The sequence below is a fragment of the Sturnira hondurensis genome, unplaced genomic scaffold, assembly GCF_014824575.4.
Source record: "Sturnira hondurensis isolate 20B ecotype Veracruz unplaced genomic scaffold, ASM1482457v3 Scaffold0009244, whole genome shotgun sequence".
In the NCBI taxonomy this organism is placed as follows: Eukaryota; Metazoa; Chordata; class Mammalia; order Chiroptera; family Phyllostomidae; genus Sturnira; species Sturnira hondurensis.
The window spans coordinates 6,969,270-6,993,503 of NW_028081875.1; the positions used below are offsets into that span (position 1 = coordinate 6,969,270).

At 40.2% G+C, this 24,234-nt stretch overlaps 1 protein-coding gene across 1 annotated transcript in view; it reads right to left on the minus strand.

Annotated features, from left to right (window-relative positions):
• The window catches only part of ZNF133 (zinc finger protein 133), a 34,896-nt gene extending 11,594 nt beyond the window's left edge, over positions 1-23,302 (minus strand). The window contains exons 1-4 of the mRNA XM_037057039.1: positions 22,914-23,302; positions 21,585-21,657; positions 2,457-2,583; positions 2,233-2,328 (exon numbers count right to left, since the gene is read on the minus strand). Coding sequence (XP_036912934.1) covers positions 2,233-2,328; positions 2,457-2,577 — 217 coding nt within the window. The 5' untranslated portion in view covers positions 2,578-2,583; positions 21,585-21,657; positions 22,914-23,302. The remainder of the gene's footprint in view (positions 1-2,232; positions 2,329-2,456; positions 2,584-21,584; positions 21,658-22,913) is intronic.
• Positions 23,303-24,234: the final 932 nt, after the last annotated feature.

Below are 24,234 nucleotides of genomic sequence, written 5' to 3' on the forward strand. Positions count from 1 at the left end.
CTGATTTTAAGGATGCTCAAGGAATATAGTGAGGACCTGAAAAGCATAAAAAAGATCCAGAAAAAAGTCAGAAACAAAGGATACATTAATTGAAAAAAAGAATAATTTACAAGGAAGCAACAGTAGAGTGGATGAAGCCAAGAATCAAATCAATAATTTTGGAACACAGGAAGTAAAAAAACAACCAATCAGAACAAGAAAAAAGAATCAAAAAAATCAGGATAATATAAGCGGCCTCTGGGACAACTTTAAGAGGTCCAATATTCACATCATAGGCATGTCAGAAGGAGATGAGAAAGTGTAAGAAACTAGAAATCTGTTTGAAAAAAATTGTGAAAGGAAACTTCCCTAATTTGGTGAAGGAAATAGACATGCAAGTCCAGGGAGCAGAGAGTCCCAATTATGATGGATGCAAAGAAGCCCACTCCAAGACACCCCACTTAAAATGCCAAAGGTAAAAGATGAAGAGGGAATCTTAAAATCAACAAGAGAAAAGCAATTAGTTACCTAAAGAGGAGTTCCTGCAAGACTGTCAGCTGATTTCTCAAAAGAAACTTTGCAGGCTAGAAGGAATTGGCAAGAAATATTCGAAGTCATGAAAAGCGAGGACCTATAGCCAAGATTGCTCTACCCAGCAAGGCTATCATTTGGAAAAAAGGAAGATAAAGAGCTTCCCAGACAAGAGAAAACTAAAGGAGTTCATCATTACCAAACTATTATTATATACAAAATGTTAAGGGGACTTATTTAAGAAAATGAAAAGATCAAAGCTATGAACAATAAAATAGAAAAAATATGTGTCTATAAACAAGTGACTCTAAAAATTAAACTAAGCAAACAGGAAGAAAAGAGACAGAATCATGGATATGGAGACCATTTTGATGGTTGCCAGACAGAAGGCTGGTGTGGGGGAATGGGTGAAGAGGTAAGAGGATTAAGAAGTACAAATAAATAGTTATAGAATAGCCATGGGGATGTAAAGTACAGTATAGGAAATGGAGTAGCCAAGGAACTTATATGTATGACCCATGGACATAAACAAGGTGTAGAGATTGCCTGAGTGAGTGGGGGGTGCTGGATGGAGGTGGGAAAAGGGGGGAAATTAGGATTATACTGTAATAGCATAATCAATAAAAATATAATTAAAAACACAAGAATTTAAAAAAAGAACATATATGCATAGCCCATGGACACAGATAACAATGTGGTGAAGGCTAGGGGGAGTTGAGGGCTAGGTGGAAGGAAGCAAAGGTGGGGAGAATGGCAGACATATGTCATCCTGTCAACAATGATAAAAAGAATGAAGAAGAAAAACACATTAAGAAAAACAAAATATATGCAAATATACTGCTACCTCCAACACAAGGAATGCTAAACAAGTATTTTAGGCTAAAGAAAAATGATACCTGGTGGAAACTCAGATCTCCAGATTGAAAAAAATGAATAGTATTGAAAATGATCAATTATCTGAATGCATATAAAAGAGTATTTTTTTTGATAAAAATACATATTTTACTAGGGAATTTACAATGTATGTAGGTGTAATAAAACAACAACTACAGAATAAAGGATGTTGGAGGATGGGGCAAATGGAAATGTGCAATTGCAATGTTCTTACATCCTTATATAAAGTGGCCAAAATGAATAAGAAAAATTAGGGCTATATATCATAATTTCTTATAGTACGGGTCAGCAAAATTTTTCTTAAACAGTAAGAAGCAAATAGTTTAAGCTTTGAGGGTAAGAGGTAAAATTGAGGATATTATATAGTTACTTATATAACCATTTGAAAATGTAAACTCTTTTTGGCTCACAGTTTTTTAAGAATTCCATTTCAATTTCTCAGTTGGATTTTAGCCTTCCTCCTTCCCCTCCCACCTCCCGGGCTTGCCTTATTTCTTTAGCTTACTCTGTTTTTTTCCCTCCTCATATTCTCACTTAATCTTTTTTAAAAAACAGTTACAAAAGAAAGAAGCCTATGACTATGGAAGAAAACTGAGCAGGGTAGTGAGAGAAACTCTAGTAGAAGAAAGGCTTCTAGTGGAGAAAGACATACCAGGAAAGCCCGGTACTGGTATAAGAAGGAAGGTCTGGAAGGGTTATGCCAGGCAATGCAAATGGCAGCCTGGAAGTAAGAACATCTCCTCTCCAGCACTTGAGTAATGCCTCCTACACCCCATCCCCTGACCTGCCCACAACTCTATGATCCATTTGTCAAGAGTTCCCACTCACCCAGACAGGTGGCTGGTGGGCATTTTCTCTCTTCTCTCCAGGTTTCCTTCCCTTGCTCCAGTTGGGTGATGAGTTTTGGTTTAGAAAATGGAATTCCTGCTCAGAGGAAAAGAAAACAAGGTGGCTGCAAGTTATAGACTCAAGGGCCAAGTCAGAAGGCAAGATGGCTCCTTCAGGCATACCCAAAAATGCCTAGCAGCATGAATTGGAATACTAAGGCTTACCCAGTGAAACCAGGTTGCTGTAGTTTTCCAGCATCACTTCCCTGTACAGTGACCTCTGAGCAGGGCTCAGAAGCATCCACTCCTCCTGGGTGAAATCCACAGCCACATCCCTGAATGCCATGTGTGCCTGTAACACAAAAAAAGTCCTGCTCACCAAGGAGCCAGACTTGCCTATGACTCATAGTGAGGGGCAGGAAGAAGGTTTCCCTAGTGAAGGTAGGAAAGATATATAGGTCCTGCCTTTGACTGTGACCCTGGTGCTGTGTGTTTCAAGACCTTTAAACCTCTGTTACTATCCAGTTAGCAGCACTTGATAATCTATAAATTCAAGATCCTGGGTGAGCTCTTTGGATAATATATACAAAAGAATCCCTGTCAGGAACTTTAAATCTAGGCAGAGAGAAGAACGGACAACACATAAAAATTAAACAATAGTCAAGCATAACAGACTCTCTGAGTTTTAAGAATTTAAAAGGTTTATAACCAAATGAATCAATATTGTATCATCTGATTGACTAAAATTCATATTCAATAATGACATAGACTATACTACAGCTCATCCTTCCTCTAAATCCTATTGTCCCCAAGCCTTCTCAGACCTGAGAGGCCCAAGTGGGAAGTGGTGAACAGGAGGGAATCAAATCACACGGTATAGGTTTGAGGCCCATCAACTAGTGCCTTTCTCACTTCTGAAATGTGGATAACAACAAATTTAGAGCCTCACACTGTGGATGCTCAGAACAGACCTTCTTGGACACTCAGTCTACAAATTCATTTCTATACCCCATTTCACCCCCTGCCCACTTCTACTCATACTCTTAACACTATTTCAAAATGAAGGGCACAGTGGAATACATATATCAGGAAAGACTTCAGGAGAGGCCCAAGAACTTGGTCTTGAAGGACGGGCCAGAATCACAACCAGATGAGGGAGAGAAGTGGACACTAGGAACAAAGGATGAGAGGAAGCTACAATCTGAACAGGGAGGACTACCTAAAAGGAATAAAAGGCACCTAGTGGTAAAATACAGCATAGGGGGAGTATAGCAAGCTGTCTGTAGTGTTTTTATGTTTACTGTAAAGTATACACAACAAAAATTTTACTATTTTTATCATTTTATTTTAAAGTATATTTTATTGATCATGCTATTACAATTGTCCCAATTCTTTCTTCCCCTTTATCGCCTCTTGCCCTGCACCCCACCACCTTCCAGCATCCTCCCCACTTAGTTCGTGTCTATGGGTTGTACATGTAAGTTCTTTGGCTTCACTACTTCCTGTACCATGCTTAACCTCCCCATCTATTTTATGTCTATCAATTATTCTTCTTATCCCCTGTACCTTCCCCCGCCATTCTCCCTCTCCCCACTGATGACCCTCCATGTGATCTCCATTTCTGTGATTCTGTTCCTAGTTCTAGCTGTTTGCTTAGTTTCTTTTTGTTTTTGTATGTTAGGTTCAGTTGTTCATAGGCATGAGTTTATTGTCATTTTACTCTTCATAGTTTTTGATATTCTATTTCTTAGATAAGTCTCTTTAACATTCCATATAATAAGGGCTTGGTGATAATGAACTCCTTTAAATTTACCTTACCTGGGAAGCACTTTATCTGCCCTTCCATTCTAAATTATAGCTTTGCTGGATAGAGTAATCTTGGATGTAGATCCTTGCCTTTCATGACTTCAAATATTTCTAGCTCCTTTCAGTCACATCTTTTGAGAAATCAGCTGATAGTCTTATGGGCACTCCTTTCTAGGTAACTCTCTCCTTTCCTCTTGCTGCTTTTAAGATTCTCTCCTTATCTTTAATCTTGGCTAATTTAATGATGATGTACCTTGGTTTATGCTCCCCTGGGTCCAACTTCTTTGGGACTCTCTGGGCTTCCTGTAAGTCTATTGCCTTCGCCAGATTGGGAAAGTTTTTCCTTCATTATTTTTTCAACTAAGTTCTCCATTTCTTGTTCTTCCTCTTCTCCTTCCAGTACCCCCATGATTCCCCCACTTAAAGTTGTCCCAGAGGTTCCTAAGCTTCCCTCAGTTTTTTTCCATTCTTGTTTCTTCATTCTGTTCTGGTTGAATGTTTATTTCTTCCTTTTCTTCCAAACTGCTGATTTGAGTCCAGGTTTCCTTACCTTCACTGTAGTTCCCAGTATATTTTCCCTTATTTCACTTTGTATAAGCCTTCATTTCTTCCTTCAGTTTCCAACTAAGCGCAATCAATTCTGTAAGCATCCTGATTACCAATGTTGAACTCTGCATCAGATAGGCTGTCTATCTCCTTGTCGCTTAGCTCTTTTTCTGGAATTCTGATCTATTCTTTCATTTGGGCCATATTTCTTTATCTTGGTGCACCTGCTATGTTATAATGTTGGGAGCTACCCTGCCTGGTTTCAGAAGCTGTAACCCCTCCGCCCCCTGGCTAAGGCTGAGTGAGCAACCTTCGGACCATAAGCCACTAAGGAGACAAAGCTTATCTCCCTGACAGGGGCACCACTTCTGCTCCTTTTTCTTCACCCTGCCTGGCCAACAATACTTGATCGGTTAGCCAATGATGGGTAAGATTCCCCAAGGGAGGAACGACCTAAGACAAGCACGATCATGGGGTGATGGACTCTCACCCCTCAGGTTTGACATAGCCTGAGTCCTCATTCTATCTGTGAGAAGTCTCCTAACCTCTTTGCCTTACTTCCCCTACCTGACTTAAGCCTGAAATAATGACAGAGGGCAGTGCAGCCCTGTGCTAGAAAGGGCGGGTTCCCCAGGTGATCAGGCCTAAGAAAGAATACATAAAATCCTGTGAAACCTGCTTTGCTAAGAATGCTCTCCATTAAATGATAAGGGTCCAGCAGGAAATGAATTTGTTTCCCAAAGTTTTGTAACCCTTTAGCTAATAGACCTTGACTCAGAATAAGCGCTGGTAGTTCTTTGTATGTTATCTATTGTTTGATCATTACTGCCTGACAATGATTAATGAGCTTTACCTGTATTCCTGTGCAAAATGAACCTAATAAAAGCCCATTGAGGAATATGCTCCTGGCCCTTCTCCTTTGAAGATCAGCCACCTTTCCTCCCTAAGCTGATCATGTCTTGGTAGACTCATTCTCATCTGTGGCAGCTGGGAGGGCCCTGCAGGCGGAGAACCCCCATATTATAAGGGGTAGTGCCTTAGGTATTCACCAAGGCCAAGCAACCATCTTTACTGCATTGTGGTGCTGTCTGTGGGGGAAGGGTCAGAGAGAGAAAAATGCCATTTGCTTGCTCAGCTCTAGCCCCACTTTTCAACCAGCTCTCCTGTGAGACTGGGAGTTTCTCCCTCCTTTGCAATCTCCACAGGATTCTACATCCAGAGGTTTTGAGTCTTTAGCTTCCCAGTCAGCCAACCCCCACTCCCCCTCTGGCATGGTCCACTGCCTCTCTCTGCCCATCTGCCTGTCTGCACCTCTCCTATGGTTCTGAATGAATATTTTTTAACTCTTTTGAAGTTCCATGCAGTTCGACTTTCTGGCAGTTCTTGTTGTTTACTGTTTTTAAATTGGTTATTATCCTTCTTTTGATTGTGCAAGGAAGTGAAGCCTTTCCACTTACACCTCCATCTTGGCCAGAACCTATATTTATCATTTTAAGTGTACATTTCAGTAGGATTAAGTATATTCATATTGTTGTAAAACCATCACCACTATCTACCTCCAGAATTCATTCATCATCCCACACTGAAATTCTGTAATCATTAAACAATAACTCCCTCCTCCCCTGCAACCCTGCTAACCAGCATTTTGACTTTTTATGTCTAGGTGTGTGGCTATTCTATGTACTGCAAATAAGTGGGAACATACAATAGTTGTCCTTTTGTGTCTGACTAATTTCACTTGGCATAATGTCTTCAACATTCATTCATGTGGAATAATGTACTCAGAATTTCCTTCCTTTTCAAGGCTAAAAAATATTCAATTGTAGGTATCTATCATTCATGCATCAATGGGTATTTGGTTTGTATCCACCTTCTAACTACTGTAAATAACAGTACCACGAACACAGGTATATAATTATCTGTTTGAATGTCAGCCTTCAATCCTTTTGGATTGGGTATATACCCAGGGGTGGAATTAACATATTAAATGGTAATTTGATATTTATTTTTTCAGTAACTATTATAGTATTCTTCATAGCGACTGCATTGTTTCACATTCCCACTAGCAGTGCAAATATGTTCTAATTTTTCCACATCCTTTCCAACATGTGTTGCTTTCTGCGTTGTTGTTTTGTTTTGTTTTTATAAATCATATGGGTGTAAAGTGGTAATTCATTGTTGTCTTGATTTGCATTTCCCCTGATTAGTGTTGGTTAGTATACTTTCATGTGCTTATTGCACATCTGTATATCTTCTTTACAAAAATGTGTATTAAAGTTCTGTGCTCATTCTTCAATAGCGTGTTCAGTTTTTTTTTTTGCTGAGTTACAGTAGTTCTTTATATATTCTGGATATTAATCACTTAAGTGACTAGCAAATATATTCTTTCTCTTTAATGCATAAGAGGTTTTAATTTTCAAATCCAATGTACTTTTTTTTTCTTTTAATGCCTGGGCCTTTGGTGTAATATTGAAGAAATTATCACTAAATCCAACTTCATGAAATTTTCCACTATGAGTTCATAGTTTATATTTCCCCTAAAAGTTTTATAGTTTTCACTCTTACCTATTTATGTCTTTGATCCATTTTGAGTTAATTTTTCTACATGGTATGTGTTAATGGTCCAATTAACATTCTTTTCCATTAAGGTATACAGTTTGTCCAGCAATATCTAATGAACAGAGTATCTTTTCCACATTGAATAGTTTTGATATTCTTGTCAGAAATCATTTGACCATTATTGAGGAAATCCTCAATAATGCCCTCTTCTTTTCTAATCTAATCATCTGTATCTGTCTTTATCCCAGTATTGTATAGTTTGTATTACTATAGCTTTGTAATAAATTTTGAAACCAGGAACTGTCAATCATCCAAATTTGTTCTTTCTCAAGACTGTTTTGATTATTCAAGGTCCCCTGAGATTCCTAATGGATTTTTAAATGAATTTTTCCATTTCAGATAAAAAGGAAGTCATTAGGATTTTGATAGGTATTACACTGCATCACTTTGGGTACTACTCTCACCAGCAATATTAAGTCCAACCAATAAACATGTCTTTCCATTTATTTGTGCTTTCTTTAATTCTTTCAGCAATGTTTTGTAGTTTTCAATGTACAAGTCTTTCACCTCCCTGAATAAATTAATTTCTAAATATTTTACTCTTTTTGATGTAATATGAGATTTTCTTAATTTCCTTTCAGATTATTCATTGTTAGTGTATAGCAATGCAACTGATTTTTACACACTGATTTTATATCCTGCTGCTTTGTTGAATTATATATTAGTCCTAACAGGGGTTTTTGCGGGCTGTGTATCTGGAATCTTTTCTACTATTTAAGACCACATCATCTGCAAAAAGAAACTTTTATTCTTCCTTTCCAATTGAGATAACTTTTCTTCCTTCCTTCCTCCCTCCCTCCCTCCCTCCTCTCTCTCTCTTTCTTTTGCATTTGCTGTGGTTAGAACTTCCTAGTACTATCATCAACAGAAGTGGCAAGATTGGGCATAGTTGTCATATTCTTAATCTTTATGAGAAAAGCTTTCAGTCTTTCATCATGAAATATGTTACCTGTGAGTTTTTCATACATGGCCTGTATTATGTTGAGGTAGTTTCCTTCTATTACTAGTTTGTTTCTGAGTATTTATCATAAAAGTGTTTGAGTTTTATCAAATATTTATAGATTAATAGAGATTTTCATATGGTTTTTGTCTTTCACCTTTTAATGTGGTATATTTACTGATGTTCACATGTTGAACCATCCTTGAATTCCAGGAATAAATTCCAATTGATCAATTGGATGCTTTTAATATGCTATATAATTCAATACATAGCATATAATTTAATATGCTATGTAATATTATCTCATAATATTTGAATTAAAGTCTATTTTGTCTGATATTAGTGTAGGCACTCTACTCTCTCTTGGTTATTATTTGCATAAAATATCTTTTGCTATATTCTTACTATTAATTTAGTCTTTAGTTCTAAACTTTTTAAAATATACTTCATTGATTATGCCATTACAGTTGTTCCATTCTCCCCCTTCATTCCCCTCCACCTTGCACACCGCCTCCCACCCACATTCGCCCCCTTTAGTTCATGTCCATAAGTTCTTTGGCTTCTATATTTCCCACACTACTCTTGCCTTCCCCCTGTCCATTTTCCTCCCACTGTCTATGCTACTTATTCTCTGTACCTTTTTCCCCTCTCACCTCTTCCCACTCCCCTGTTGCTAACCTTCCATGTGATCTCCATTTCTGTGGTTCTGTTCCTGTTATAGGTGTCCACTTAGTTTGTTCTTGTTTTAGGTGTGGTTGTTAATAACTGTGAGTTTGCTGTCATTTCACTGTTCATATTTTTCATCTTCTTCTTCTTAGATAAGTCCCTTTAGCATTTCATATAATAAGGGCTTGGTGATGATGAACTCCTTGAACTTGACCTTATCTGAGAAGCACTTTTTCTGCCCTTCCATTTTAAATGAAAGCTTTGCTGGATAGAGCAATCTTGGATGTAGGTCCTTGCCTTTCATGACTTGGAATACTTCTTTCCAGCCCCTTCTTGCCTGTAAGGTCTTTTTTGAGAAATCAGCTGACAGTCTGATGGGAACTCCTTTGTAGGTGACTCTCCCCTTATCTCTTGCTGCTTCTAGAATTCTCTCCTTCATTTTAATCTTGGCTAATGTAATTATGATGTGCCTTGGTGTATTCCTTCTTGGGTCCAACTTCTTTGGGACTCTCTGAACTTCCTGGATTTCCTGGAAGTCTATTTCCTTTGCCAGACGGGGAAGTTCTCCTTTATTATTTGTTCAAATAAGTTTTCCACTTGTGGCTGTTCCTCTTCCCCTTCTGGTACCCCTATAATTCTTATGTTGGAACGTTTAAAGATGTCCTGGAGGTTCCTAAGCCTCTCCTCATTTTTTTGAATTCTCATTTCTTCCTTCTTTTCTGTTTGGTTGTTTCTTTCTTCCTTCTGGTCCACTCCATTGATGAGTCTTTCCATCACTATTGGTTCCCTGTGCATTTTGCTTCATTTCACTTAGTGTAGCCTTCATTTGTTTATCTAATTTGGGACTGAAATCAACCAGTAATGGGAAAATATTTTGTCAATGATACATCTTTAAGGAGTTACTATCCAAAATTTATAAATAACTCAAACTCAGCACCAGAAACAAATAATCCAATTAAAAAATGGGCAAAAGACTTGAATAGACACTTCTCCAAAGAGGACATACAGATGGGCAATAAACATATGAAAAGATTATCACTGTCACTAATTATCCGACAAGTGCAAATCAAAAGCACAATGAAATATCACCTCACACTTTTCAGAATGGCTAGCATCAATAAACCCACAAATGATAAGTGTTGGCAAATGTATAGAAAAGAACCCTAGTGCACTGTTGCTCCTAATGCAGATTGCTTCAACCACTGTGAAAAATAGTGCGGAAGTTCCTCAAAAAATTAAAAATGGATTTGCCTTATGACCCAGTGACTCCAGTTCTGGATATATATCTGAGGAAACCCAAAACACTAATTTAAAAGAACATATCCACCCCTATGTTCATTGCAAAATTATTTACAATAGCCACGATATGGAAGCAAACCAAGTGCCAATCAACAAATGAGTGAATAAAAAAGCAGTGGTATGTATATACAGTAGAATACTACTCAGCCATAAAAGAATGAAATATTACTATTTGTGACATCATAAGGGGACCAAGAGGATATTATGCCAAGTGAGATAAGTCATAGAAAGACAAATACCATAGGATTTCACTTAGATGTAAATTAAAGCATAGGAAACATAGTCAATAATTTTGTAATAACTATACATGCTGCCAGGTACATACTTGAAATATTGGATGAACCCTTTTGTAAAGTATACGCCTGTCTAACCCCTATGCTATGTAACTCAAAGTAATACAAAACATCACTGAATGTAAACTGTAATTGAAAAAAAGATCATCATTCAACCTTTGTGTATTGCTGGTAGGAATGTACTATGGGGCAGCCAGTATTAAAAATGGTACAGTGGTTTTTAAAAAAATAAAAATGTAATTATCATATGGTAAACCAATTCCACTTCTGGGTATATCCTCAAAAGAACTGAAAGCAGAAATTCAAATATAATTGTATACACATATTTATAGCAGCATTAGAACACAACTAAAGCCCTGGCTGATGTAGCTCAGTGGATTGAGCGCAGGCCTGTGAACCATTCGATCGCGATTCAATTCCCAGTCAGGGCACATGCCTGGGTTGCAGGCCAGTTCCCAGTGGGGGACTCACGAGAGGCAACCATACACTGATACTTCTCTCCTTCTCTCCTTCTCTCCTTCTCTCCTTCCCTTCCTCTCTAAAGATAAATAAATAAAATCTTAAAAAAAAACACAACTAAAACATAAAAGCAATCCATGTATCCATCAACAAATAAACGGATAAACAAAATGTGACATCACACACACACACAAAATAGGGCATTTTTTAGCCTTAAAAAAAGAAATCCTGACAAACATTTATGGATGAATCTTGAAGACATTATGCTAAGTAAACTAAACCTGACACAAAAGGACAAATATTATATTCTCCCACTTATGAGGTACCTAGAGCAATCAAACTCATATAGACAGAAATGATGATGGAGAGAGTGTAGGGGAAGGGGAAACATGGAAGTTATTGTTTAATTAGTCCTAAGTTTCAGTTTAAAAAGATTTTAAAAATTCTGGATATGGAAGGTGGAGATGGTCGTACAAATATGAATGTACTTAATGCTACTAAATGATGCACTTAAAATGGTTAAAAATAGTAAATTTTATGTTGCATATACTTTACCATCCATATTTTAAAATATATGGCAAAATATCATTCAAAGCAAAGCAGCAATGCAGCTACATTTATCAGAACTTAAAAATGTACAAAACTTAAAGAGATTATGAACCAAAAATTTTATATTCACCCATAAGCCAGATCTATAACTCAGAGGACAACCACCCAGCTGATCTTGGTAAATCCAAGGAATTGTGAGAGATTATAATATGCTGGTTCTTATAAACCACTAAGTTTTAAGGTTGTTTGTTGTGCAGCAATCAATAATCAGAATCTTTGCAGACATACTGTGCCTCCTCTATCCTCAGTATGCTTGCTTGCTTTTTTTTTTTTTAAGATTTTATTTATTTAGACAGGGGAAGGGAGAGAGGGAGAGAAACATCAGTGTGTGGTTACCTCTGGCATGCCTACTATTGGAGACATGGTCCGCAATCCAGGCATATGCCCTAGACTGGGAATGGAACTGGCAACCCTTTGGTTGGCAGGTTGGCACTCAATCCTCTGAGCCACAACAGCCAGGGCTCTGTTCTCAGGTTTCTTAATGACAGAAGCACCTTTCCTATCATCCACATGCCTTATCAGGTACCATGCCTATTTGCCTACTTGCTATATCATATCAATTACCAAGGCCAAATGATTGCACCTCTGAGAACTCTCTGAATTCCTTCACACCACATCAGCTAGCAATAGTCCCTCCTGACAGCAGAGTCTCTGGGGACTATCTCCCAACATCCCAGTTGGCTTCATCCATTCCTCCCAGAATAGCTCTATATTCACATTTTGAATTAGTTTCCATTTTTAAGCTCCTACTTTAAGATAGGCTCTATTTTATTTTTATTTCATGTACTTTATTACACATAAATGAAACATGAATCAAGCATCTAACTTTGCCCTTACATTGAAAGAGATGAAAAGAAGTGAGACCCTCAAATGACCTTTCATTTTAAATATTACAGCAGTTACTAAATGTAAATTGTCTTCCCTCTAGACTTAAAAAAAGTACACTGACATTAAGGAAACTCATGTTTTAAAGGTTTTTTTTATGATACTAATAAAATAGCATTTTTTGAACCCTCACTCCAGGACAGGTTTCCATTGATTTTAGAGATAGAGGAAGAGGGGAGAAGAGAGATAGACAAACATCAGTGTAAGAAACATTGATCAGCTGCCTCCAGAACACTCCCCAACTGGAGACTGAAGTAGCAACCCAGGCATGTGCCTTGACTGGGCATGGAACTGGTAACCTTTCAGTGCATGTGTCTCCAACCAACTGAGACACATGGTCAGGGCTAAACTAGCATTGTTTTATGTCATATTAGGACAATTACACTGCTCAACTGAATAGAATTACACTCTCTATATTAATTTCCATATAGTCTTGCAAATGATACCTAAGAGAAAAATAAATTCAAACAGAACCAGGAATCCTGCTCCAGAACCAAGAAGCAAAGCAAAATACGAATATGAAAAAGTCTAGATCCCATTGCATCTGTTCAATTTGAATGAAATGAAAATAAAGACAAACTTTGTGGCGGTGCTTTTTTTGTTTTTGCTTTGGTTTTAATCTACTGCATTTGATTTTTCAGAGCAAAACCATCCACTTTCCACAGGCAGCTCCCTGTTGGCCAAAAATAATGGCAAGAGACATTGCTTTGGTTAGGAGAGATTTAACTAAACATTTTTTAAAATATTTTATTTATTTATCTTTAGGGGGGAAGGGAAGGAGAGAAGGAGAGGAATATCAATGTATGGTTGCTTCTTGTGAGTCCCCTGCTGGGAACTGGCCTGCAACCCAGGCATGTGCCTGACTGGGAATCGAACCGCAATCGTGTGGTTCGCAGGCCCATGCTCAATCCACTGAGCTACACCAGCCAGGGTTAACTAAACATTTTTTAAATCTCTAAATACCTAATCATAATATTTGTAGTATAACAATGGGTAACTAGATGTAAACTTGACTCATCATCTTTTTTCACATTTCTCTACTATCACTGAGTGAAGATTCTTTAAATTCTTTAGGAAATTTGGCACAGTTTGACCTTTCTAAACCTCAGTTTTCTTGTCTGAAAATGAGAATCATCTGCAAAAGGTACCTAGCATAGTTCCTATCATTAGGAAGTATGATAGCTATTATCACACTTACTGATCACAAAATGACAGCAAGTGTCAAGTTTAGTTAAGATACTGGTGATTCCATGCACAATATCTATCTCCTCCTAGATAACATAATTCAGAGTTTGTTCTGCTTTCTTTCTTTTTTTTTTTTTTAATTCACTTGCTCACAAAGTTCATTAGTTTTTTTCCACATGATGGCTCTGGTAGCACTTAGTTGTCTAACTTCTTTCGAAACAACTGTTAGATTTTATTGTGACAGATGCAATATCAGCGTGCATTAAAAAAAACAACAAAAAAAAACCTATCAGCCCTGGCTGGTGTAACTTAGTGGATTCAATGCCAGCCTGGGAAACAAAGGGCCACTGGTTCAATTCCCAGTCTAGGGCACGTGCCTGGGTTGTGGTCCAGATCCCCAGTTGGGGGTGAAGGGCACATGAGAGGCAACCACACATTGATATTTCTCTCCCACTGTCTGAATAAAATAAACAAATATTTAAAACTATCAGAATTGGTGAATTTTTGTGTAGCCATTTTAATTCTGAAGATGGAAGAAAATAAACAGTATTTTCAGCATATAATGCTTTATTATTTCAAGGAAGGTAAAAACACAACTGAAACACACAAAAAGATTTGTGTGGTATATGGGGAAGGTTCTGTGACTGATGGAATGTATCAAAAGTGGTTTGTGAAGTTTCTTGCTGGATGATGCTCCATGGTCGGGTACAACAATTAAAGTTAATAGCAATAAATCAAGACATTGAGAGCAGTTATTATACCACATAGAAGATAGCTGACATACTCAATAAAGTAACTAGTGAAAATGAAAAATGTGTCTTTTACTTTATGGAAAAAACCATATGGATTTTTGGCCAACCCAGTATTCTCAATTATAGTTGACATGCATTGTTACATTAGTTTCAGGTATACGCACAATTGATTAAACATAACATAACTTACTAAGTGATCATCCCAATAAATCCCATACTCATCTGACACTGCATATAATTATAATACTGACTATATTCCCTATGCTGTACTTTACATCCCCACAACTATTCTGTAATTTTTTACTTCATAATCCCTCCATCTTTTTACTAATCCCATAACCACCCTCCCATCTGGAAACTATCAAAATGTTCTCCATATCTGAGTGTTTCTGTTCTGCTTCATTTTGCTTTTCAGATTCAATTGTCGATAGATATGTATTTATTACCATTTTGTTGTTCTTATCTTTTATCTCCTTCTCTTCCCTATCCTCCTCCTTCAAAAAACTCTTTATTCATTTCAAATAGTGGTTTGGTGGTTTAGTTTTTTCTTATCTGGGATGCTCTTTATCTGTTCTTCAATTATAAATGATAGCTTTGTTGGGTAGCATAATCTTGGCTCTAGGTCTGTTTTTCATTACTTTGAATATTTCTTGCCAATCCCTTCTGGTACACAGTTTCTGTTGAAAAACAGCTGACTATCTTGGGAGCTCCGTTGTGGACAAAATTGCTTTTTTATTGCTGCTTTTAGAATTCTTTGTCTTTAATTTTTGGCATTTTAATTACGATGTGTCTTGGTATGGGCTTCTTTGGGTTCATCTTGTTTGATGTGCTTCTTGGATTTGTATATGTATTTCCTTCACCAAGTCTGGGAAGATTCCATCATTATTTTTTCAAGTAGGTTTTCAATTCCTTGCTCTCTCTTTCTTCCTTTTAGTACCCCCAAGATGCAAATGTTAGTATGCTTGAAGTTGCCCCAGAGACTCCTTACACTTATCCTCATTTTTTAAATTCTTTTTTCTTTTTGCTATTCTAAAGGTCTTTTCTGATTCCTTATCTTCCCAATCTCTGATTTGATCCTCTGTTTCATCTACTCAACTGTTGATTCCCTGTAACATATTCTTCATCTCAGTTAATGTATTCTTAATGTTTCTGACTGGTTCCTTTATATGTTGTCTGGGTCCACTTTTATGATTCCTATCTCTTTGTTGAAGTCCTCACTCAGTTTATCAACTCTTCTCCTAAATTCATTGAGCATCCTTATTACCATTGTTTTGAACGCTGCATCTAGTAGATTGCTTGTCTTTACTTTGTTTAGTTCTTTTTTTGGAGTTCTGTTCTTTCACTTGAACGTGTTTCTTTGTCTCCTCATTTTGGCAACCCACCTATATTTGCTTCCATGTTATTAGGTAGAGCTGCTACGTTTCAGGGCTTGGTAGAGTGTCTTTATTTTTTTTTAAGACACTTAAAGATTTTATTTATTTATCTTTTAGAGGGGAAGAGAAGGAGAGAGGGAGAGAAATATCAATGTATGGTTGCCTCTCGTGTGTCCCCTGCTGGGAACTGGCCTGCAACCCAGGCATGTGCCCTGACTGGGAATCAAACCGCAATCGCCTGGTTCGCAGGCCCGCGCTCAATCCACTGAGCTACACCAGCCAGGGAGGTAGAGTGTTTTTAGGTAGTAAGTATTCTCTAGGGTCCAGTGGCACAGCTTCCCCAATCACCCAAGCTGGGCGCTTGAGGTGTACCTCTGTGTGGGCTGTGTACCCTCCTCTTACAGGTGAGCCTTAACTGCCTTTGGCACATAACTGGGAGGGACTTATCCTTAAGCTGGATGGCTGCAAAGACTAGCCATGACCACCAACCAAAGACCTTCAACCACCATGGAAGATCAGCTGTGCAGGGGTCTATCCCACAGAGCAGGTCTTACTTCAGTGGGGCTCTAGTGCCAAGTCTGCCCCTTGAGTATACTGCTTATGGAGTGGTTGGGTAGTGGTCTTTCAACCTGGTCTGAAGCTGTCCACACTGGGTGTGCTAGCTCTGGGGCCTCCAGGGAGGTGCAGGCCAACATAGCCGCTGTTTGTGTTCTGCCTGGGTCCACCTGGCATGAAGTACAAAGTGATCTGCAGATGGTTGCTACGTGTGCTGATCTTGGAGGTGCCCAGGCAAGGCCAAGCCTGTAAACCAAGGCCCACTGTTGCTAGTGCCAGGCCTAGGGTCATTTAACAAATGGTACGGGGCACAATGAGGCAAGGTGCTGCTTGAAAGCTTTTAGGAAACATTAAAGCATAAGTCAAGACAGGCCATTCATATGGAAAAGCCACTGGAAACAGCTTGGGTGGGCCTAAAAGTTGGGTGAATAGGGCCTTAGGGAATCACCAGGTTGGGGCAAACAGTGTGAGCCAGGTTGATGAAGTCTCCGATACAGCACCTGCCTGCCTTCCAACGGGGGAGGGCTCATCAAAGGAACAATAGCCTCTGCCAGTACTTCTCTCTGGGAGAAAGCTGTCCCCCCAGCTCTTGGTCTGATACCAGATTATTCGTATGCCTTGTGTGCCTTCTGAGCTGCTGCCCGAGCACTGGAGCTCAGACGGAATGAGTCTGAGTAAGTCCATGCCCAGGCCCTTTAAGAGGAACTGCCTGGGATTCCAGAAGACTCTGTCTCTCTAAGCCTCAATCCCCGATGGTTTTTATAGCCAGAAGTTATGGGGACTTCTCTTCCTGGCACTGGTACCCTGGGCTGTGGGACCTGATGTGGAGCTGGGGCCCCTCTCCAGAGGGGGGACCTCTGCAGCCGAGATATGCACCCTGATTTTTATCCACTGCACATGGGTGTAGGACCAGCCTGTTCTAAATCTCCACCCCTCCTACCAGTCTCAGTGTGCCTTCTTCTTCAATTTCCTAGTTATAAGGCTTCCATTCAGCAGATTTCAGGTAGTTCTGAATGATGCTTGTTTTATAGTTTAGTTGTAATTTTGATGTTGTTGTGGGAGGAGGTAAGTACCACATTTACCCACCATCTTTGACTAGAAGCCTCTAGGCTCCATTTTAGACAGGATTCAGAGGTTAACAAAGATAAAAACTCCTGTCCTCATTGATATTGATATTAAAGTCAAGGGGGAAGAAGATGGACATATTAATACATAAAATACATCAGTTAGTGATGAGTGAGATGAGAAATATAGAAGCAAGACAAAAAAGAAGTAAAAGAAGTTGAGTAGGTTTTGGGGATTTTAAATAGTATTTAGGGAAGGCCTCACTGAGGAGGTGATTGAGTAAAATTCTGAAAGATGTGAGGAAATAAGCCAAATGAATAACTTTGAAAAAAAGAGCAATGCAGACAAGAGAACAGCCAAGGGAAATGCCCTGATGAAAGAGTCAGCCTGGCATGGTCAAGGTAGAGAGACAGTTCACTATGCTGCTGTGGTGTATCTAAGACAAAGTGGTAAAGATGAGGTTCAAAGGTAAATGTGGGGGGAGATATTATCTAATCTTGTAAGATACTGGTTTTGACTTTGATTGAGACAAGAAGCCACAGGAACATTTTGAGCATGACATGATTTTACTGACATTTTAAAGATTCCTGCAGTTGCTGTATTGATTAATATCTTGGGGGCCAAGGGAATAAGCAGAGACCACGCAAAGGCTATAAACATCCAGGTAAGATGGTGGCCTTGACTGTGGTAGAAAGACCAGAGGTTGGAGATTATTAAGAGTCCAGATTCCAGATTTGCTTATTGGGGATAGAGGGTAAGAGCAAGAAAGAAGTCAAGTATAACTCCAAGGTTTTGAGCCTGAGCAATCTGAAGGAAGGAGGTGCCATGTCTCTGCTCCCTTTTAGAGCTAAACTCCTTGAAAGAGTTGTCTATACTCCACTAGGGTGGGGCAAGTTTGGGGGAGGTGATCAGTTTGTTGTTGGAGACATTAGGCACCCATGAGATATCCAAGCAGAAATGTGAAGTAGACAATAAGAAACTAGAATTTGGAGCTGAAGGTAGAGAGGTCTAGACTGAACCTCAGAGAGATGGCATTTAAGGCCTTGACACTGAATAGAGACCCCAAGGAGAGAGTGTAGCTGGAGAAGATGAGAGATCTAAGAAATAAACCAGTACCTTCCACAGTGAGGATTTGGGAGAAGAGAAGCTCATGAAGGAGACAGAGGAGAAACAAACTATGAGGCAGAAAAAGCTGGAAACCAGGAGCAACTGCGTGAAGGGTATTTTAAGAAGGAGGAAGTATTTGCCTACATAAAATGTCACTGAAAACTGACTCTGGCATCTAGTCACAGGGAAAGCATTGGTGACCTCAACAAGAGTATGTTTTAGTGGGTGAGGTAAGAGTCTCACTGCAATATTTAAAAGACAGTGGAAGGACAGAAATAGAGACAGCAAGTATAGACAATTCTTTCAAAGAGTTTAGCTCTAACAGGAAGGAAAGACACAAGGCAAGAGTTGGAGGGGCAAGTTACGGTTACTGCTGTCCTGAAAACCCTTGAGTGGATCCTTTCTCCCCTTACATCAAGTCCACACTAACTTGTGATTTAGGGCTCACTCCAGGAATGCCAAGTGTACACTTTACCAATCAGACTCCCCATGTGACCTTCCCTCCCAACCAGCAAAGATAACTCACGTCTTCACACTGTATCACCCAGTTAGTCTATGCAGGTCCCAGGTATTGTATTAATGGCCCAAAAGGAACAAGATGAAGTGCCCAACTCACAGAGAACCACCTCATAGTTCAGTAGGATAGTTAGACAGTAATGATGCAGCTTGAGAGCCATGGAGTCCTGATGCATCAAGTGTTCTGCTGCTGACAGAGAGACTGGGAATACTACCTAGGGAAATTCAGGAATGTTCTACAGTGGGATCCCACTGGTGCTCAATCAGCAAGAGTTTATGCTGAAGCAGAGACATGGAAAAATAAAAGCATACCATGGAATATATTTCCATGAAGCTGTAAAACAAGATCTGACAAGAGTGGGTATGGGGCAGGAGACTGAAAAGGTGACTTGGAGAAGTTGGAAGCAATAATAATAATCCTAACAAACAATTATTTAGTATTTCCTACGTACCAGGTACTTTAACCTCATCACAAATGTTACCACAACCAAAATCCTTATGAAGTGGACACCACTGATAATTCCCAACTGTTATCACAACCAATCCCTGTGAGGTAGACACCACTGATAACCCCCATTTTACAGGTAAGGAAAAGAAGGCTCAGAGGTAAAGTAACATGCTCATGACTGCAAAGCTAGAATATGGTGAAGCTGTGAGTTGAACCCGGGCAGTCTGACTTTGCAGTTTGAACAGAAGCTAAACAAAGTATTAGGTCTCTTTCTAGCAGGCTAAATGGCAAGTTAGTACATCATGTACTGCAGACATTTCAGTCAACAACAGACCACATATATGTTGGTGGTCCCATTAGATTATAATGGAGCTGAAAAATTCCTATTGTCTAGCAACACTGTTGTAGCACAATGCATTGCTCATGTATTTCTGGTAATGCTGGTGAAAACAAACCTATTGTATTGCCTGTAATATAAAAGTGTAGCACATATAATTATGTATGGTACAAGTACTTGATAATAATAACTATTACTAATTTACATATTTCTATGCTATACTTTTATTGTTGTTTGAGAGCATATGTACCTCTTTCTACTTACGTTAAAAAAAGTTTGCTGTGAAACAGTATGCCATATTATGCTAGCAGCAGCCTCATACCTCTCATGCTTACTGCATTTCTTTTTTTTTAAAAAAAATATTTTATTTATTTATCTTTAGAGGGGAAGGGAAGGAGAGAGGAAGAGAAACATCAATGTATGGTTGCTTCTCATGCATCCCCTGCTGGGAACTGGCCCCTGCCGGGAACTGGCCTGCAACCCAGGCATGTGCCCTGACTGGGAATCGAACCGCGATCATCTGGTTCGCAGGCCCGCGCTCAATCCACTGAGCTACACCAGCCAGGGCCTTACTGCATTTCTTGATTGCATCATTTTCTCTTGTGCTTGACTTACTCTCATGTTGTATAAATTTAGTGTAATCTAAGTGTACATTATTTGCAAAGTCTACAACAGTGGACGGTAATGCCCTAGGACTTCACATTCAGTGACCACTCACTGACTCACCCAGAACAACTTCCAATCCTGCAAAATCTGTTTATGGTAAGTGCCCTGTATAGGTGCACCATTTTTTATCTTTTTACTATATTGTTACTGTATTTTTTCCAAGTTTAGAATGTTCATATATACAAATATTGTGTTACAATTACCTGCAGTATTTAGTACAGTAACATGCTATAGAGGTTTATAGCCTAGAAGAAATAGGATATACCATACAGCCTAGGTGTGTGGTAGGTTTATACAATCTAGATTTGTGTAAGCATACTGTATAATATTCACACAATGACAAAATCACCCAACAATACATTTCTTAGGACATATCCCTATTATTAAGCATGCATAATTGTATTTATACTTTAGGAGCCCAACTCAACAGGTGGGAGAAAAAAGGGACAAGAACGTAGAAAAGAAACAGGAAGCTAGGGCTGTACAGGAGTGGAGACAATGATGAGGAGGAGGAGGAATCTAGAGGTACCACTTAGGTGGAATTGAGAGGACACAACAGCCAAACAAATGGGAGGTAGATTTGGAAAAAAGAGGCAAGGAAAATTCAAGAGGCCCAGCTTGCACCACTTATAGCAGTTGCAGCTATTAATCTAGATCAGCTAGATCAGAAGAAATGGGAAGAAAGAGAGGTAGAGACAGAGAAAACCACCATGCTAAATTCCAGATGTGTCTTCCTCTTGTACCTCTGAGAAGGGCTGTTCTGACTGACAAAAAAAAAATCCAAACAATTGGGGAAATAAATATTAATTTTGTTGGATGTAACAATAAAATTGTGATTGTGTTAAAATAAGTCCTTGAGTTTTAGAGATGCCTACTAAAGTATTTCAAGGTAAAATGATATGACAATTTGCTGGGGCACTGGGTGGAAAAAAGAACAGAATATAGCATTTGATAACTTCACAAGAAGACAAGCCCTGGAAGTGAGCAGTCTGAACAAATGCTGACAGAAGAAATGCTGAAGCAAGGACAAAGAGGTTATGAATGAGGACACCAGGTCTGAAGAACAGTCCCTATGAAAATCATCACCCTTACAAACAGGCCTTGTTTCCTGGGGAAACCAGCTGAGGCTCTGATCACTGGATGGGATACAACAGGCTACAAGATTTCAAAATTGAGCAAAGGATACCCACCAGCAGTTCAGCATGCAAAAGATAAGTAGGAACCTACCTGAAGCTGAGCTGTCAGGAGCTCAGGAGTCCTCCCTTTGCCCACTACACAATTCTCTCTAGGTAGGCAGGAGCTGTAGTGGGGCAGAACAAGAACCAAAAGCTTCAAGAGAGTCTATGGAAACTCTTAGGATAGGGCTTCCTCTTCCCTAAAAGCATTAGGAATGGACTTGTCACATTAGAAAAGACTGTTGGCACCTTACTGGGAACAGAGCTGATATCTGGGCTGTGAACACTGCCTGCCCAGACATGCTACTGACACTGACCCTGAGCTGATCCTCTCTCACCACTGCTCTTAATAAGTAAGTTAATACCGATCTGGCACTATCTAGTACATAAGAGACTGTTTCAGGCACTGTACAAGTTTTACCTCATTCTATCCTCACAACCCAATGAAGTATGATTATCTTCATTTTACAGATAAGAAAACTGAGGCACATTGAGGTCAGTCTCTTGACCAAGGGGACAAAGCTATAAAGTGGCAGAGCCTGGAGGCCATGCTCTTCAACAGGGCAGTAATAAGAAACCACTATGGGTTGTAAGGGGCCTCAGTGTACCAGTTTGAAATGAAACCAGGAGTGGTCACAAGGTGATAAGCACTGAATCTGGGCAATGGGTCTGTGGAGTTCTCTCTACTTCTGTCTTAAATTTCTCTGTAATAAAAAGTTAAAATGAAACTTAAAATCCCAAAGCCTACCCACAGTGAGATGTGGGAATCCGTGATTCCTGTGGTTAGTGACAGTCCTCCGGATCTTTGAAAAACCTGCGCAGTGGGCCCCAGTCCCACTTCTTCCCTCAAGGCCCGAACCCAGGGGCAAACCTGTCAAATTGAGACCCTGACATCGCGCCAAAATGAACATTCTAATACATGGTCCAAGCCAGGGATGTTTGACCAAGCCTGCCAACCCCTCACCCCGTCTCAGCAAAGCAGAGGGGTAGTGGTGCTGCCCAGCAAAACCCCAGTGGAAGGCCTCACTCCACCACGTGAAGGTAAGGGGGAGGTAGCCTACTTAGTGTCTCAAAACCCCGGGACTCGTGACATAAGAGACCCCCTCCCTCCTCTCCCGGCATAGCTATTTCGGCCAAGGCCGAACACACAGGAACCCTAGCACGAAATGCCGAAGCCCAGCACCCACCACCACTGGGCTTCGAGGCTGAGCTTCACCCAGGTTGGAGATGCGCGCCCAGACCCCCAAATAAAACATCCGGTAGAGCACGGCCTGAGCCACTACAGCGCGTCCCCAACACTACCCCCCCCCCACACACACACACACCCCCGCCATCTGCACCATCCTCACCCTCAGCCCACAGACAGGCCTTTTAGACCTACCTTGCTGAGCCGGGGCACGGCTGAGGTAAAGGTGCCGCGAGAGCCTCACTCACCAGCGCCACCAAAGAACAAGGGGTCAATCCAGCCACCAGCTGGGGACCTAGCTACTCCAGCAACGCGGCGAGACTACACTACCCAAAATCCGCGGTATAACGCGAGGACCACACTTCCCAGGATGCTTGGCGCAACCGGAGGGGCAAAGACAGCCGGCGGCTCCCAATAGCCTCTAAGGGAGCCGTTTCTGGATAACTTGGTTCGGTCACAGTAGAATGACCACTGTGGCATCTGGATTTCCCCTCTTTTTTCTTAAAACCGCGTTCACAAAACATGTACGGGGCCATGGGTACAGCTTTTCGTCGTGCCTGCAGCCCTTCTCTTACCCCTTCACTCTTAAGAGTTCACTCCCCAGTGACGCCTGAAATGACTTCCGCAGCCTGTACTGGGCCTGACCCTCGGGGCGCAGAAATGACGTGTAAGGGAGGCTACTTTTCAAATTGGGGATTGACAAGAGTCTGTGGTAGTTCGGCAGTGAGTTTTCCCAGCTCCTGCTGCAGGTTACAGAGCTGGTATCCCTTGAGCGCCGGGCAGATGTGGTCTCGTCCAATTCGCGTATCTTTTTAACTCCATTAAACCCATGGCGAGGACAAAGCTGAGAGAGGGAGTTCAACCGAGCAAATTAGACCCGGAGTCTGAACACATATCCTCAACCGGAACACTCCATTGCGGGTACCTTAAGACCTTTTTCTTCTGTCGAAGTCCGCAAAATTATGAAGAAACTCACTTCCCTCCTGGCAAATATGAACAGGCTGAACCCGTTGTCGACTTGGCCGTCGGGGGTCTTTTGAGAGAGCTCTGGTTGAGAACAGGGCTGCGCTGGTGCCATCCCGGACACCTCAACTGGGGAGCTGGAGAGCAAACCCCCATTTCATTGTGGGAGGGCATCCTCTCAATTTTGTTTACCTTATTTAGGTAGGTTTTCTGAAACTTACCTTTTCTCTAGGGCAAAAAAATTTCTACGTGTTCCAGAGGACCAGGAAAATTTTAGAAGAATTTTTTTCTAAAATGTCTTCTTAGCTCTCTCAGGATGAATCCAATCCCTCTTACCCCCAGGCTGCCTTGTTTGTAGTGAGTTCAATTCCGCCCTGGCCATAGATGAATGCCTAATTTTACTTAGAACCGTCACACGACCTCTCTCACAGCCCCAACTGACTCAGTCACTTGCCTAAAAATTAGCTCTTGGCCCACAGGGGTTCAGAGTAACAGCGCAGAGGCATCTGTGTTTAAATGTCCAGTGATGCGCGCTGTATTGTATGTGAAATGC